The sequence below is a fragment of the Atractosteus spatula genome, chromosome 26, assembly GCF_055471065.1.
Source record: "Atractosteus spatula isolate fAtrSpa1 chromosome 26, fAtrSpa1.hap1, whole genome shotgun sequence".
Taxonomy (NCBI): Eukaryota; Metazoa; Chordata; class Actinopteri; order Semionotiformes; family Lepisosteidae; genus Atractosteus; species Atractosteus spatula.
In genome coordinates this window covers 4899125-4916206 of record NC_142731.1, presented here as the reverse complement: position 1 = coordinate 4916206, position 17082 = coordinate 4899125, and the positions used below count along the sequence as shown (strand labels likewise).

At 45.8% G+C, this 17082-nt stretch overlaps 1 protein-coding gene across 4 annotated transcripts in view; it reads right to left on the bottom strand.

Moving 5' to 3' along the window:
- plekhh3 (pleckstrin homology, MyTH4 and FERM domain containing H3) overlaps positions 1–17082 on the bottom strand; it is a 46249-nt gene that overhangs the window by 19691 nt on the left and 9476 nt on the right. For all 4 annotated transcript variants that reach the window (XM_088906536.1, XM_088906538.1, XM_088906537.1 and 1 more), the window contains exons 2-3: positions 16845–16900; positions 4727–4815 (exon numbers count right to left, since the gene is read on the bottom strand). In XM_088906536.1, coding sequence (XP_088762662.1) covers positions 4727–4815; positions 16845–16900 — 145 coding nt within the window. The remainder of the gene's footprint in view (positions 1–4726; positions 4816–16844; positions 16901–17082) is intronic.

Genomic DNA, 17082 nt, shown 5'->3' with positions numbered 1-17082 from the left:
AGGGCAGAATGTCCTCATGAAGAGGAGCACTTGAGTCCTCAGCGCCAAGGGCAGACAGCAGCACCCCTGGGCTCTTGCTATGCCCGGGCCGCACTGTGTCCCTTTGCCCTGTCGCCCATGAGCTCTTCAGCGCTGAAGGGCTCCTTGCAGGCATCCAGGAGAAAAGGCGTTCGGGGTCTTGCGAGCAGAACGAATGGAGCTCTCCCAGGCAGACGCTCTCCGGCGCTCCTGGCCTTGCGCGCAGACGAGCTGCTGGTTCGCCGCCGCGTCCAGCTCTGTCGAGCCCCTTTCACCCCCCACGACCCCACCCCGCTGCCCAGCGGCTTCGCGTGCCAGAGGACCTGACAAGGCTGTCGCGAGTGTTACTCATCGCCCCCCTTCCCCAGCCCTGCCGCGGTTCTTATCCCAGAAATCAGGAATGACAATAATGTTCCCACTGCAGATGCCCAAGTACAAATGAGCTTCCATTTCCCTTTCCACATTCCGGAGGCTCTCTCTTCTCCCGGGCTTTCAGCTTGAGCAGTCTGCTCTCCCGCCTCCTATCGCTGCCAACTGTTTCCTTTTTGTTTTCGAGCCGTGTCTGTGCTCGGGCTCATGAGACGCTCTGGAGAAGGAGAGAGGAATCGCAGGCAAAGTGTAGGGCGCTGTGTCCTGCTGGCTGGATTCACTGCCTCCAGGGAGTCAACAGAGACCGACTGGGGTGGGGCAGGAGGGGCAGACTGGGGTGGGGCAGGAGGGGCAGAACAGTGCTGGTGGTATGGATCGGTGGACTGGTGTTCTTCATCTGCGACATGAAGGAGGCTCTTCTACATGCTGACTCTAGATGACTCTGGGGGATGGGGGGATGGGGGGATGGGGGCTCTTCAGCACACTATCAGCAGTTCATCTCTGGCTCCGAGCAGCAGGGGAAAGATAGAACAAGTTTCTCACAATAAACGCGGGCAGGCATCCAGTATACACAGTGCAAAAAAAAAAAGATTGCAGATTGGCCAAAGCCTGTGTCTCGGCTGCAGACTAAACTGAACTTTAGTAAATGAACTGGACTAAATCTGCCCGGCTGATGCAGGTGGGGGTTATTCTGTTTGACAACTCATAAAAGGCTATCTCCATCAGGACATTAAACACAGCAGACCAAACCATGCCTTCATCTGCAATACATGAATATTCTTCTACTAATAAGTGATTTTAAACAAACCACAACAGGTTTTAAATAAAGCTTGTTTTGCTTGTTAGGCTGCTAGTTATTATATTAACATTATACACCAGGGCCAGATAACTCTAGTCCTTCTAGGCTGTACTCTACAGGTACCTTTCTATAACCAACTGATGAAGACAAACAAACAGGAGTTCTTATTCACTAATTAGTATGATCAGTCACAGGCCCTCAAGAACTTAATTTGCCTGTGGATGCTATTCATAGTTCTATCAGAGGCTACAAACAAACGTTTTTTCTTCAAATGTTCTTTGTATCTTCTATTCCTCAGCTCCTCACACCTGAAGGTACATTTCCCTGGTGTGAATCATTCTTTACTTCAGCCACTGTGCAGATCTGACAGCACCCCGCAGACGAAACTGACACATGTGAAACTGAACAGACTGAGCCTCCCCTCCATCTTCTGCCCAAGCAGTGGTGCGATGGGAATTTTCCGAGAACGGCAATCGGAGATTTCCCCCAGCTTGATTCATCTAAGCCCTTGGTGAAGAAGAGTGAAATGACCAGGGCAACACTGGTCGCTTCAACAAGGCTCCCACAACAAACCTTGACCCCTCTCGCCTGAGTGGACCTGACACACTGGCACTGTGCTGAAGGGGTTAAGCGTCCCCTCGGCTGCTATTTTCAGAGTTTCACCGTGACAGAGGGCGCAGCTGCTTTCTGTTAGTATCCACAGACTTTTCTACACTCCATCTGGATTGCTTCTCACCCCTGCTAATGGGTCCCCTGGGGAGGAGAGTCCAGCGTTAATTTGTTTCACTTGTGACCTTTAACCCTGCAGCCCTGCCTCTGCAATCATAGCTGTTTTTAACATCAAAGGAGACTTTTTTTAGGCCAGCTTTTCTAATAACCATGAATTAGAGAAAAAAAAAACCTTACAGCACTCCTTATTTGAAGCGAGATGCTGGCAGCGAGTTCTACTTTACAAGACCCAGTTTTTATGCCACACGAGAGGAAGCACCTCTACTGTCTAATTCTCCTCGTCAAACAGATAAAGAAATAACAGGATATTCCTAGGTACGTGAAAGCAATATCACACTGTTTTCGCAGCTAGCTTTTAATAGCATGCATCACCTTTTGAAGGAATCAAAGAGAACAGGCCATTCTGTGGGCTGGTCGTCTTGAATAAACAGAACCTCAAGGCTGGCTCTTTTGCTCCTGATTGTAATTGTTCTTAATGGAAAAATAATAGTTCCCACGTGGTTTATAAGCGAGAGGCTCCGAGAAAGAACTAAATTCATTATCAAGGACGAAGAGTGTTTCTGAGCAGGTTGCTGGTGCACCAATAATACTTGAGACCAGGAGTATATTCATTCTTCTATAATCGTGAGCATCCTGTCAGCCCGCCATCTGAGCCTTTCTGTGGACACTACCAGTTAATCAGACAACGGGATGGAATTTTAATGAAGGTTTCAGGGCAGGTGCCTATAAATCACCACACTCCCCCCATCTCTTCCCCTCTAAAAATAATCTACCCTAATCTGCCCGTGATCTCCTCCCTTCCCTCCCCTCCTCTATCTCATCCGTTAAGAGTAAGACAGTAAGATTTGTCCGGCCGGTAATTAAACTCAAGCAGTAATCCATTATCTGTGAGCCAATCGAAACGGGAGTGGGGGGGGGGCATCCGTGCTTAATGATCTGCGTGCTTTTCCTGTTCAAGGTTGAATCAATCCAACCTGTCAAATTCAAGCCCTGCGCCATTCCACGCGGTCTTGTACTCTGCCAGCCTTGCTGAGCATTTGCCCTCTTCTTCCAGCAATAAGGGGCAAAGAGATCACACTCCTGAAAAGACAGCTCCACGGTCACTGACTGACGGTGCTGCACTTGCAGGTGGTCTGTCATGTTGTGTAGCCAAAAAGTCTGCCACCTAACCACGGAGGTTAAACCAAGTACCTCTCTGATATACTGTAGCTCTTTGGTTTTCCCACATTTTTACATTATCGGTTGAATTTTTTAGCATTCTGCATGAGCATCTACATGAGGCCCTACGTGACACACAAGGCCAAGCTACTGCTATGCCTGCACCGCTTTGCGGTTACTGCGCTACTGCCTAGACACCCACCACAGGGTTAAAGCAGAACTATGTTCTTGATTGCCATCTAGTTAAATCATATATGGACTTTATCTTTTGTATATGTTCCCCGTCGAGTGTAGCCACAACTCCTAACACAATGGAAATACAGGAACAGGCTGTCTGCGAGGCGTGTAAGAGACAAGCCCCCACGAGTCTTGTTTATATAAAGCAAAAGGCTGGCAAAGCAGGGAGAAGAGTAATTTGAGGCACGTACCTTCTGCACCCCAGGAGCCCCCCTCAGATAGCTTCCGAGAGGGTTATCAATAATTCATCTCTCTTTCATGCATTGATCTCAGCTTCAGCTCACTTACCAAAAAAAAAGCCCTTGAATTCTAAATGTCTTGCATTGAATGTGGGTAAGCAAAAAGATGCTGGCAGTCTAGCCTCTGAAATATTCACCCAAAAGCAAAAGTAATGGTCTAGACTTGGTTAAGAGAGGAATGCACAGCTCCCCTCGTTCTCCGGCACATGGAGTTAGCTCTGGCTGGGTGGACCTGCTGTATGAACACGGTCTCGGACTGCACAGCCCTGATCCTGCTGGCTTTGTCTGCCCGACCGTCTGAGTGCGAGTGAAGGCAAAGATCCTGCCTGCTCATTCCAGGCCAGTTTCTCAGCAAATCCCTTCCTTCTGCGCCTCTGTGACTACTTCGTGGTGTTTATCCGTATGGCTTTCATAAACCTGCTCCACACCCGAAGGGATGAAAGTTGGTGGTTAATGACTGTATGGCTGTGCTTGCAGTCTCGAAGACCTACTGATAAGTGGTCAGTTAGATTAAAATAGCTGACATCACGTTTCCCATTTGAGGAGGGGGTGGGTGGGGGGGCTTCTGAGTGGCTCAGACAGAGCCCTGGCTAAACCCGAGACATTACAGCTTTGAGTCTGGTCTATGTAATTAGCTGGCTGGGACTGGAATTCCCCAAGCTGAGGCACACCACTGTCTGAGGGCACTGCCATGAGCACTGTGACTTTTCACTGCTGTCGCTCAGACGCGCAGGAGTCCTCTACTCGATGCTCACATGAAAGTAGGAGCTGTGGGACTTTGAAATCGAAAAATGGCAGATGGTGCTGAAATTGCATGATTTTCTGTGACACAATGAGACCGAACAGAACTGATCATGGAGAATCACCACATACACACACTAGAAAACTGGTGAATTAAAAACCAGCCAAAATTGACAGGCCAAAGGGGATGATACTGGACCATCCCTTTGATATCATACAAAACGGCTGCACCATATTTATTCTGAGATGCCATTTAGTGCAAAGAAGCTTCTCCAGCCAAAGGGCGAAGCTGCAAAACTGTCTCAGGGACACCACCCATCCCGAACCTTAAAAGCTTTCCATCCAAGATCATCTGGGCAGTGGTGCCCAGGGCACAGAGCACACAACCACCACCGTGCCTGACCCCTGAGGGTCCACCCACCCACAGGAGCCTTACCTTTGACCAGTAACTCTGGGTCTTCCTCCAAGCCTGCCTTGCCCCTCTCGATGATCAGACTCCTCATTTCCTCCGGTACCTCTGACAAGCTGCGGAAAGGACAAGCAGGGGGAGGGGAGCTGTTAACCAAGTATTTTGGGCGAATGTGCATTTAAAAGTGAGAACAGGAGGCACGTCTTTACTCAAAGGGCTGTGGAAGTGTGATACAAGTTACCAGCCATGTTGTTAAAGCCGACACTCTGGCTTCTTTCAAGAAAGGACTGAGATCCTGGGATCATTAACTACTATCTAAAAACTGGACTGGAAGAGATGAATGCTCTCCACTCATTTGCTATCTTTATTATGTTCTTAGTTCAGTGATCAACAGCACTCAGCCTCCATCAACCTCCTAACTCTTTCAGCTCATCTGCCAGCATCACACAATGGTGCCGTCTTTACAGTCTGCTTGTCTTACTAGATTCCACCTCTGATTATTTTATAGAGGTCTTTTAAGAGGTGGTCTCTTTCCTTTGGTACTGTGCCAGAGTGGAACAAACGACTGTCTTTCAGAAGGCCACAGGTGTAACAGTTTCTTTAAATAAAGAGTATAGCAGTGATCATATAATTTATTTATTCAGTAGGCATTTTTATCCAAGGTGACTAAGGTCAAATAATTATAATCCATACAAAGAAAAGCCACAGTTTAATAAGTACCTATCTATACTGAGAGGCATTAAAAATGCAACAAATGAATATTTGGGACCAAGCAGTACAGTGTATTGCATGATATAGTAAGACTATAATAACAAGGCTAAAACATGCATATGGAAAATAACCTCTCAAAGAGCTCTCAAAAAAGACTTATTGCTGAATGTTGCAGATTGTTATAGCTCTGCCCTTTCTCTTTAATTTTCTTTTTCGTGATTGACAGTAGTGTGAAACAAGCACTGAAAAGCAATGGCTAATTGTAAACCCAGGACACTGCCAAAGAAAAAACATGATTTTGTCTACTTTCAATTTCAAGGCAGCTGACATCATTTCCAAAGTCTATTTCTGAGCAGTGAAATAACTTCATTCTGTTTCCGGGACGTATTTTTGGAAAAAAAGCGATGGCGAACCTGACAGAAGGGTGAATGAACAGGCACCCTTCTGCAGATCCGGTAATCACAGGTTTCAGTGAACAAATTGCAGACTCGTCAAGAGTTTCAGCGAAGCCGAGTGTCAGAGACGAACAAGAGGCGCATTGTGCTCATCTGCAAGGCCCCGCTGCTGAAACAACAATCTGTGTTTTGTAACGGTTTAAAAATAACAGGACTTCAGGATATTTTTTTTTGTTGTTGTTGCAATCCGAACACGATATGCACTACATCGCTCTTACAAAATGGCGTCGGAGGCAGGACTATTATTGAAGACGGCTGAACCGTCTAGGTCAGTATCTGGTTTAAACCCCATTAGCCTGTTTTATGACCTGATGCCCTCCCCCCCCACCCACAGAATTTATTTATCTCAACAAACAGTCTGTTAGAAGGAATATGGACACTACCCTGCTTCACTTGAAAAATCAAGTAGGTTCCAGGAAACAGCCTGATAATGATTCTTAAATAATGCTTCATTATTTATTTCAAACATTTATTAGCTTATTGATTTCCTATTCGGTTCCTCTGAGCGGAAGGCTGTGTGGCAGAACCCGATCAATTGTGTGCCTCTATAGTGCTCGCTGAGAGAGATACTGTCCAGTTTATGGATAGCACACGTCTGCCTTCCCAGAGCAGGATGGGTAGAAATGGCAAACTGTGGCAAACTGTCGGACAGCATGTGTTGCCTTCTGCTGGAGCAGTAAAATTGATTTTTGTGTGTGTGTGTTTCTCCAAAGAGAAAACGCTTTGGGAGAAGAGAATGCTTAGTGTATAGATTTCAAAAGTGCATGACAGTTTGAGCCTTTCTGGTCAGGAAAGTCCCACTCGTAGAAAAAGCCTGTGAACTCCGAGTCTGGGCTTCAGGCCTCCTGGGATTGAAAAGGGTTATTAATACAATTCTTGGTTTAAGATCTATGGGCCCAATGCTTTGTTAAATTGCTTAATTAAACCTCTTAACAGTTTATGTTCTAAACCTGATAAAACTGGCAACACTGAGAGAGACGGTAAGTCTTTTGGGAATTGCATATATTTAGAAAATGAAAGCATTTGATTTGAACAGTCTCTTCTTCATATTACTATCAGAACCTCCCTCCCTGTCTGACTAAATGAAATGAAAATTGTTGTAAATTAAGGATGGGTGACAGCTTCAAGTCGAGACTTGAAAGTTCCTAAAGTCTCTGGCTCTAATGTTTCCTCCCGGTAGTACATTCCATGCATTATTAACTCTGTGTAAAAGAGAATTTTCTAATGTTGGTGCAACACTGACTTTAAGCAGTTTCCAGGTATGCTGTGTTCCCTGATCTTTAACAATTATTGGGGTCCACCTTATTGTTTCCTTTTCAAACGCTGAAGACCTTACTCAGACCCTCTCCAAGGTGTCTTGAACTCAGAGTGAGGAGATTAGGTTCCTTCAGCCTGTCCTCATAACTCATAAATTAAACCCTGGAATGAGCCATGTTAATCTTTGGGCTTTGTCTAATGCTTCTTAATCTGTTTTGTACTGCTACAGCCAGAATCATATGCTGCACTAAAGACGTGTACAGTTTACACATACTCTCTCTTAAGTTGTATTCTACAATTTTTGCCATGGAGCCCAACACATTTTGCATTTTTAATTGCTTCTTTACATTGTTTATAAGGCCTCTGGGCTCTTTTCCCACTGTGTTCTTTCTAGTTCTGCCCATCCAGTAATACAATTGTCCTATACTGACTGTCTCGGTTATGGGTCATTCCTCCAGGCTTTGTATCACCAGCACACTGGACTAAATAGTTCCTGACACCTGTGAGGAAGATCAGAGGTCCCAGCACTGCCTTCTCTGTGACTGGCTCACAAGGTTCAGCAGCCATATCACCCTGCAACTCACAACTGGCAACCCACTGAAGCTAAGCAGGTGTGAGCCTGGTCAGTAGCTGGATGGGAGACTCTTGGGAAAAACTAAGGTTGCTGCTGGAAGAGGTGTTAGTGGGGCCAGCAGGGGGCGCTCACCCTGCAGTCCATGTGGGTCCTAATACCCCAGTATAGTGACGGGGACACTATACTGTAAACAGGCGCCGTCCTTCGGATGAGACGTAAAACCGAGGTCCTGACTCTCTGTGGTCATTAAAAATCCCAGGGCGTTTCTCGAAAAGAGTAGGGGTGTAACCTGGCATCCTGGCCAAATTCCCCATTGGCCTTTACCAATCATGGCCTCCTAATAATCCCCATCTCTGAACTGGCTTCATCACTCTGCTCTCCTCCCCACTGAGAGCTGATGTGTGGGGAGCGTTCTGGCGCACTGTGGCTGCCGTCGCATCATCCAGGCGGATGCTGCACACTGGTGGTGGTGGAGGGGTTCCCCATTACCTGTAAAGCGCTTTGAGTGGAGTGTCCAGAAAAGCGCTATATAAGTGTAAGCAATAATTAAATTATAATTATTAAGGTTACATGCAATGTTTCAACTCATCACAACGACATATGAGGACGACTTCTAATTTTCCAAAAACCTCACTCTGTTCATTCACCCTGTCGCTTGCCAGTCGGCTATTCCAAAGACTTTCATTTAAAAAAAAACAACAAGTTTACAAAAGTGTACCCCGTTGCTACAGCGATGCAACAATGCAGAGCAACAACAGCGGTGACTGATGTTCAGCTTTCCTCAATGAAATACGGAAACACGATCAACCTGCTGTATTTCACTGGCACGTACTTTGAATAACATTCAAAATGCAGCAGCCACTGTTATTCCACTATTCTTAACTATGGTATTTACTTTCTGAATGGAAAGTCTCCTGTTACACAAGAGGGTGAATTCTAGATTGCGTGTCTGCTTTAGCGATTCCTATCCTGGTCTTTTGGCTTTCAGCAATCGTTCCCAGATTAATTCCAAGCTTTCCTGCCATGTTTGTGGTTCTGGTCCTGGAGGAACATTGTGTCTCCTCATTTTTGCTGCAGCCGAGTTCTTAATCACAGGGCAATTGATTTCAGTTCTCTGTTAAGGACATTTTTGTGGGACGGATGGGATTTGTATTTGGCATCAATTCTGTACAATTTTCTGAGTTTCAGATCTGCATGCTTTCAGGTGTGTTTCCAGAAATGTAACCAACTGGTTACAACTGCTCGTTGTGTGTCTGATACAATGTAACTCCCACTGCACTGCATGCGTGTCTGGTACAGTGCCACGCCCTCTGTGGGCATGTGTGGTAGTGTCTTGCCAACCTGCATCTGTTCAGCGGAAATTGATCAATTAGTCAGAGCTGTTCAGTCAGAAATAAAGTTAAGCAAGCTGAGCAGAGGGTGTGTAAAGTTCTATGTGCTGAAATTGCTGGAAACGGTACCTTTGAAACAGGGTATTTGTGATACTATGGACTGGCTGGTGAAACAAAAGTTTAAGACTCTCAGAAGCAGAGCCCTTGTAGTCCAACCGAGAGAGGTTCAGTCAGACACAAGATCAATTTCCTGCAGCAACTCCAAACCAAACCATAAGCAAGATAAAAGAAGTGAGTTGCTTTGGTTTTAATTTTCCAAAGAAAAAGATGCTGCTCGTTTTATACTTTATTTTTCACAATTCCGATTACAAATCAGTTTGACCCTCACTGAAGGTGAATGCTGTGTGCCACAAACTCTGACACACAGGCTATTACCTTTTTTTGTCTGCTCGCGTCATGAAAAACGCATCAGAGAAAAAGAAAAAATAGCGAATGGCGGTATCGGTTAATGTATCAGCAAGAGAAAAAACAAACTAAGAGCGTGGCTGGTGGATTTCCTGAAGACGTCTTTAAGATTGTCATTACATTTGCAAAAAAAAAATGGTTATTCTGAACCTGAAAGGCTACACTGGACAGGATCAGCCACCTGTAAAATCTCTCCAGATCCTGGAACACTTCCAATTCCAACCAGGTGCTGAGATTCAGCAATCTGCCTAATCTGCGCACTGACTCACCCTGACTAATAAAACTGGTACAGACAGGTTCGGTCTTTTTTTTTTCCCTCGCGAAGTCTTGTTCTAAGCAGTTCTAATGACCTCCCTTGAAAGTGCTGTCGCCAACAATCTAAGAACTGGTTCTGCTATCCAGCGTGTATCTCACAGAGGAGAGGTGTGGAGAAGGAGCTGACATCTGCCGGCAGTTCAAACACAATAACCCCTCTGAACCCCCCACCTGGTCTATGAGCTCTCTTACAGAGCTGTTTATTAGGATACCACTGGCCCACAAAATTATCTCAACAGCTCTGCTCTGATTTGACATTTTAACCCCTGGGCTTTAAGTTCATCACCTTAGTTTTGAACTCTCCACTCATGTTTACAGAAGATGAAACTAGGATGTCCCCTAAAGACATGCCTGCAAAGTTCGGGATTCATGCTGAAAGCCAAAGAGAGCCAACAAGCGCCTCAACTAACTTGTAGCCAGTATTGGGGTCCAACAGATGCCCCAGTTCAGGAGCCACAGTTTAGACAGATTAAAGAGAAAATAAGCAAAGGCTTGGATGGGGAGCCATTAAGAGAGCTGGCCTCTCAACCCCTTACACAAAGGAGGGATCTCTCTGGACGTGTTATATCTGATGGTCATTTGGCAGAGACACAGAAGAGACTTCACAGAGCTCACAGCTGATGAACACCTCTCCTCTCACAAGTGCTGTAGAAATCCATCATGGGCCCAGGCCTTGGAACAGGGGACAGGAAACAGTTTTACACACAGATTAAACTTGTTTAATCATGTTCCAGAGGAAACAGGGTGATACTTCTCTGACTGAGTCCCCTGAGACTGAGAGTGAGTGAGCAAGAAAACCTGCCTGATGAGCCACGTCTCACGTCTGAAATTCCAATTCACTTAGACTCGAGATGTGACACGAGCTACATTCCTTTATAGTGCTTGATTTGTCAATTCCAAAAACCAAACCAAGAAGAAAATTAATGAAGTCCCTACTACCGTATCCATACCTACATTTGGACTTCAACCATAAGTTATCGGCACTTTCCTGAAAGTTCAACTTTGTAATTTCACAAGTCCTGACTGGTTCATGTGATATTTGTAATTGTCTGTGGAACGTAAACGTCTCACTCTATTCCTGAGGGAAAACAAAATCCTGTTCCTGGTCAGATTCACCTCTGATACTGCTGCACCCTTAAAGCTAATTTCCTCCAAGCATGTCTTGTCCCACTTAGTACCCTAAGTGGGACAGGGAGGAAGTGATGTGTGTCGTTACTTCCTGCCTAATTTCATTGGTCTGCGACTTGAATCTGCACCACATTCCACGGAATACTTCACTTCCTGTAGGGAGTGTAAAGTTGTGTGAAAGAGCCTCCAAGAAATGTAATCTGATCATATTCACTGCACTTCCTTTCATCCAGAATTATTTTAACAAGCTATTAGAGCTACAGTAGCTAGCAGAACAAACAGGATTCTGAAAAAGTAACTAGTGATTGCCCAGAAATCATACAACACAATACACAGAGATCCTGAAAAAACACTGGACACAAATTATGTGTGAATGTGCTCATATAAACAATAAAAATAAGTTAAGCCAGTATATCCTTTTTTCATGTGCTTTAAAAAATAATGTGTATTTCCAAAGAAATGTTACTTGCACATAATCACTGCATTTCTTATGTTATGGTTTTGAATGTGGACACACTACAAGTATGCGAAAAGAACTCAACAACGGAGAAAAATCACCCCGCAGAGAAACTAAAATGAACTGTGCTGTTTGTTTACGGAAGTGAAGTTAAATTTATGGAAAAAACTCTGCTGTCCAGATGTGGATTAGACAGCATGTGACCCTTTAAACAGAAACATCTGGAGCCAAAAGTCAAATGGGAAGTGGACAAAAAAAAGGAAATGAAAAATTACTGTATATAGGCATATGGAAACATACATCGCCATATACCTTAAAACATAATTAAATGCAGCCTTTTATCTATTAAAGGAATGGAAATCACTGAACTCCTCTTGAACGAGCCAAAACCTCTGGCCACTTCAAACCCTTTTCCCTTAAATATTCTCATGAGGGGGTGAGGAAGGCAGCCACTAAGTTGAAAACCAATTAGTAACCGATTATTAATTGTCAGTTTAATTTGCCACTTGGCTTCACAGATAACCCTCAGATGGAATCAAGAGGGGCTGGTATCGAGTTTCCCAACTTGCTGCGCTTGATCGTGGGGCTGAGTTTAGACATTCTGACTGAGCCAGGAAAAGGTGAAACATCTGCATGATCAGAGGAGGAGGTGTCACAGGGCAAGACTGCGATGGTGATGTCACTCAAAGTCTCAGGTCTCTTTTGACACTGGGACTGGTGCTTGTGTCTCCACACCCACAAATCAGTTCAATTCAAGCTCTATTGTCCCCTAGGGGTAATTTGTTTTACGGCACAGCCAAACAAAACACAATGAAATCAGGTTCTCTCAGTCACACGAGGGCTCTTGGTCTGAGTCCAGGCACAATCACATACTGTACAACACATTTGTGCCATGACTTCTGACTGGCACAGCTTTCGATGGTGAAGGGCGCTTTGAGGAACTTGGAAAGGAAGAATGGAACAAGTTTCAAAGTGTAACATGTAACACGACACAGCTCAACGACAGCACTCCCCAGAGTCTCACTAACCCGGGGGCACTAATCTTTTTGCACCGAGAGCACACGGAGCAGGTGATCGACGGAGTCCCTGTGTTAGGTCGTGGGCAGGCTTGGTGCTTTTTGGTGTTCATAATTTGAATTCACACACAAGCCTGTAACAAAATCCTCATTTTGGAAAGTTGTTTTGTTCGAGCAGACTTTGATTCGTGCAAGAGTCTCGCCAGATGTTGGGGAGCTCTTTTATTGAAAGCGATAACTGCTGAGTGATTCGCTCTTTATTATTGGTGTGGCTTAATGGGGAAATTAAAGCTGCCTTGAAATTACTTCTTTTAACCACAGCGGGGGAAGACGTGTCTTTTCAGGCACTGCAAGAAGGAGAGCACGTTACAAAATGCTGCTATTTTCTAAAGAATATCTTACTAGCAAGCACTGCAGGTGCGTTATTAGATTTAAAACTAATTCACTCACTTAGCTGATGTATCTATCGGCGGTACCACTCGGAAACCTGTAGGTGGACTAACCATCAAAAACCACTGTTGGTACAAGAGGCCATTAGCTTTATCTCTCATGGAGAGGGACTGAGCAAGTACAAGGAAGCTCAGGGCAGCAGCCTACAAGTCAAAGGGGCTGGAAATGAGAATCTCCTGATAACAAGACTCTTTTGCCTCCATCGCATCCTGGTATCCTTTAAAAATGCGACTCAATTGAAGAGAAAGAAGAGACTGTCAATGGCAGTAGAAACCCTTGCCAGAACGCCGAACCCAAATCCAGGCGGGCATCTTCAATCGCAAGTCCATGTGCCCAGATCGCCTCAATGGCTGCCTCTTAGCACCCCTAAACCACGTCAGTGTGAGCCAAGTGCTGTCTTGCGGGAGCGGACTTCAGTCCCCTGGGATTTTACGGGTCTCTTGTCTTTGCTTCAGATGGTGGGAAAACAGGAATCTAGTGATCAAGAGTGTATGACCTCCAGTCTTAAAATAATCTGTTTACTTAAGACAGCTGCCAAGGAATTTTTTTCGGAAGACGCTAAAAAATGTGGCCGAGGGGGGTGGTGGTGGAGAGGGAGGGGGTTGGGGAAGGAGGAAAAGAGAGGGGGGAGGAGAGGATGGGGAACCAAGGGGGAGGGGTAAAAGATGGGCAGTTTTTTTTTTCCTGCCTCCTCTCTGAAGGGAGGGGGAGAGTTCCTGTACAGGTTGCAAATGACAGAGCGAGAGAACGAGGGGGGCCAAAGGTCAGGGAGGCTAGTCCTCTGAACTATTCGTCACAGCTCGGCTGAAAACGGTGGGAAACGAGAGGGGGGAAAAAAGACGTGCAAATTTCCTCAGCTCTGGGACAAATAAACGATGGATCAGAGGGACTCTGGCTTAAAGTTTCCGAGCTCTGGGAATATGATAAGACACATTTCAGCCAGCAGGGAACAAGGGCACAACCTGAAACCTGCTGACAGCAGATTCTGAACCCACACCAGAAAACCCAGCGCTGCACACAGGGCTAATGACTAATTAATCATTCCAAATTCAGCGTGGCGCCGTGAACAAATCAATCAGCAGGAGGAAAAGGGGCAAAGTCTGAAAAACTATCAGTTTTTCTGTAATTTGACTGGATCCTAATCAGTGAAGCACCACATAAATTAATGAGACAGAGGAAAAAAGTTAGATAGGAGATGAGCTCCAGATTACTGGTTTAACTTGCTGAAGACATGTTTCTTAAAATGCCCTCTGAATCTGAAAGTAAAATCATTACTCTTTTTACTTCCTCAATGGATCTGCTCTGACAAAGTAGGCCAATAGCACAGTAGGCCCTTTGATTATATTCCAGAATTTCAAAACCACTTTTTCACACTAATATTGAGATGTATTTAGTTTTAGATCCTTATTGGACTCCCAATCCACTGAAACAGCTTGTGAAAGAGAAGCTGAAATACTCAATTTCAATTTAAGAATCATGCTCAGTGAACAAAATGCACCTAGCTTTGACCGTTTGCTTGCCTGACTGTGCTAGAAACACGCAGAGCTGTGCAGGGAATTAAAAAGACATAGAACAAAGGAGCCATTCGGGAACATTTTGCACCATTTTGGTCAGGCCAGAGCTGAGAGATGAGACAATGGATTGTTCACTCACAGACACCTTCCAAAGGGAGACAAATGCCAAAGGAATGTTGAATCATGCATCTCATCAAGAACGCAGCGTGGTTTGGTTCTTGGTTTGCTAAGGGATGAATGCCACGCTTGGTCCACTCACAGTTAACCTCATTTGTCCTCTGCTAGAAACCTATTTCAGGAAGAAATATCAGTTGTTTCGCACTAATGCTATTGCTCCACAGTTTATCAGCAAAGACTGTATTTTAAAGTGGTTCTTAGTGTAGTAGTGTACTAAGCCATTCTTTCCTGCACAATGGCTGACCTTAATGCTCCTGGCTTTCTCCTGCTTGGTCATGTTTACATACTAAATGTCAGCTTGAATTTCTTTCTTCCAAGCAGTGCTTTGAAAGCAAACACAAAAGGGTAAAAAAGGGTTTGCCCAACCTGAACTCGCTAATTTGTGTCTCTGGATAAGAATGCAACGCCCTCACTGAAAGTATGTTTCAGACTAGAGGTCACAGAAGTCCTCAGGGCCCTCAGATTCTATCTGGGGGGTCCCAAAGTATAAAATCAATCTTCCTACACAGTGGAATTGTTCCATCAGCCAGCAGCACTGCTTTTAGTACTGCATAATTACATATATAATTATACATTTATAAAGAATAACAGCTTAATTCTAATAATTCCAGACTTCCGTCTTATTTTGTGTTTCATCTGTATGACCCTTCATTTTTGAAAAGGAGTCTGTGTGCCATAAAAACTCAAAAGTCCCCCCAGACCTGGAAAATGAAATCCAGGCTGACCTGTTCTGTGTGCTGTTTGTCGGACCCTCTACACACCTCATCTATGTTTTGTTACGTGACAACATCCATGCTTACCACCCTCCCCAGAAAGCAAAAGCTTTAGTCACTGTGAAAAGCTCCATGCAGCTGTCCCCAGTTGCACAGGGCCCTTTGGGCACAACTGCATGGATGGTGCTTTTCACACCTCTGGTAATCGTGTCACACAGGCACACCCTGTCTTTCTGCTTCCCTGCTCGCCTGAGTCATCCCCCCTCCCTCTGGGCTGACAATCCAGCCTGACTCCTCTACTCCGCGGGCTCTCAGCCCCTCAGCTGTCACCTGCCTCTGTCTCCCACACTCTCTGCCCTTGGCGCTTTGTTTGCGAAACGCCTGGGGCAATTCCTGCGTCTCGGGGGGACGCCAGCTTGTGGGGCTTGCCTGCTCTGATTTGCCACGAAGGCTCTTTGCCCACGTCTCGCTTTCGCACCTGTGAGGTCGGCAGGATTAAAGCCAAGCCGGCCTCTTGTCAACGACCTTTCACGGGAAAAACAGGAAGCCGCGAAGGGAAAGGGAGTCAGAGGCCCAAGAGCTTGCTCTCGTCCGACGGCACGGTCACGAAGGGCCACGCCGGATTGGTTTCCATGGCGATCTCCACCCCTTTCTTTATCTCCTGCAGCCACCTCCTCTCAACCTACGATCTCCCAGCCATGAAGGCAGACGCTCTGAGTCACCGTGTACAGGGGCCGGCCACGGCGTGTTCATTTACACGGAGACGTGTGCGGGACTGTCCGTGTGTTTGAAGGGAGAGGAGGAGGCAGCGAGTGGGGCAGAAGGTCCAGACAGCCTGTGGGCTCCGGCTGGGTTTCCGGGGCCGGGTGTGGATCGGCATGTGGCGGCGGGGTGTGTGTGTGTGTGTGCTGTGTTCATAAGGACCACTGACGAAGCTGTAACCCCGGTGGCTTTTTTTAGCTCGTGGTTTTTAGCACAGACGGGCGTGGACGGCAGTCCTCTCCCTCAGAGGTAGTGACGCGAGTGGTCTGTTCAGAGTGCGTTTCAGCATGAAAGGCAAAATCCCCTACTACACAGCGGCCCTTTTAACCATACTGGTCTAGACAGAAGAGCACCACCTACTGGTCCAGGAACACCACTTACAGCAGCGGCCTGGTTTTCCTTAGAGGTCTCCCACCCTGCCACTGAACAGGCCCAGCTTTGCTCAGCTCCTGAGATCTGCCCGGATCAGGGTAGGTGGAGGTAACTTGAAAATGTGCCAGAGATCGAGGTCCCTCAACCTCTTTTTTCTTTGTTTTTGTAATTATTAACTAACAGGGCATCAACAACCTTAATATGATGTAAAATACATCACAGGTCTATATACCTCTGTATAAAAAGGCAACAGCTGGTCCAGGTGAGGGGTATCACATTTAAATTTTACATTTAACTTAAACTCAGTATAAATAAGCCTGTGCATTCAACATCAAACCAATGGCTATGAGTTTCAAACAGTAGCAGAGGAAATGATGCCCAGAATCCAGGAAGAACTCCTTCTGCCCGGGTGCAGACAGGAAATGACACAGGAAACGGCCTCACTCACCTGCTGGGTCCGTTGGCTGTGCGGGTGGGCTGGGTCAGTGTCACCTCCAGTGGGCTCTGGCGAAAGAAAGGCAGAGTAACGCGTTTAGGCAACAGAAGAACAGTCTTTGTTCTTTAAAAAAAACAAAACACAGCACAGTGGAAATTCATTTACCCTTATTTCCTTGTGCCTATATCTGTGATGCACTATAAAAGACAATAAGAGAGTACCAGCGAGGGCCTTTTCCCTGCAGCGAAGT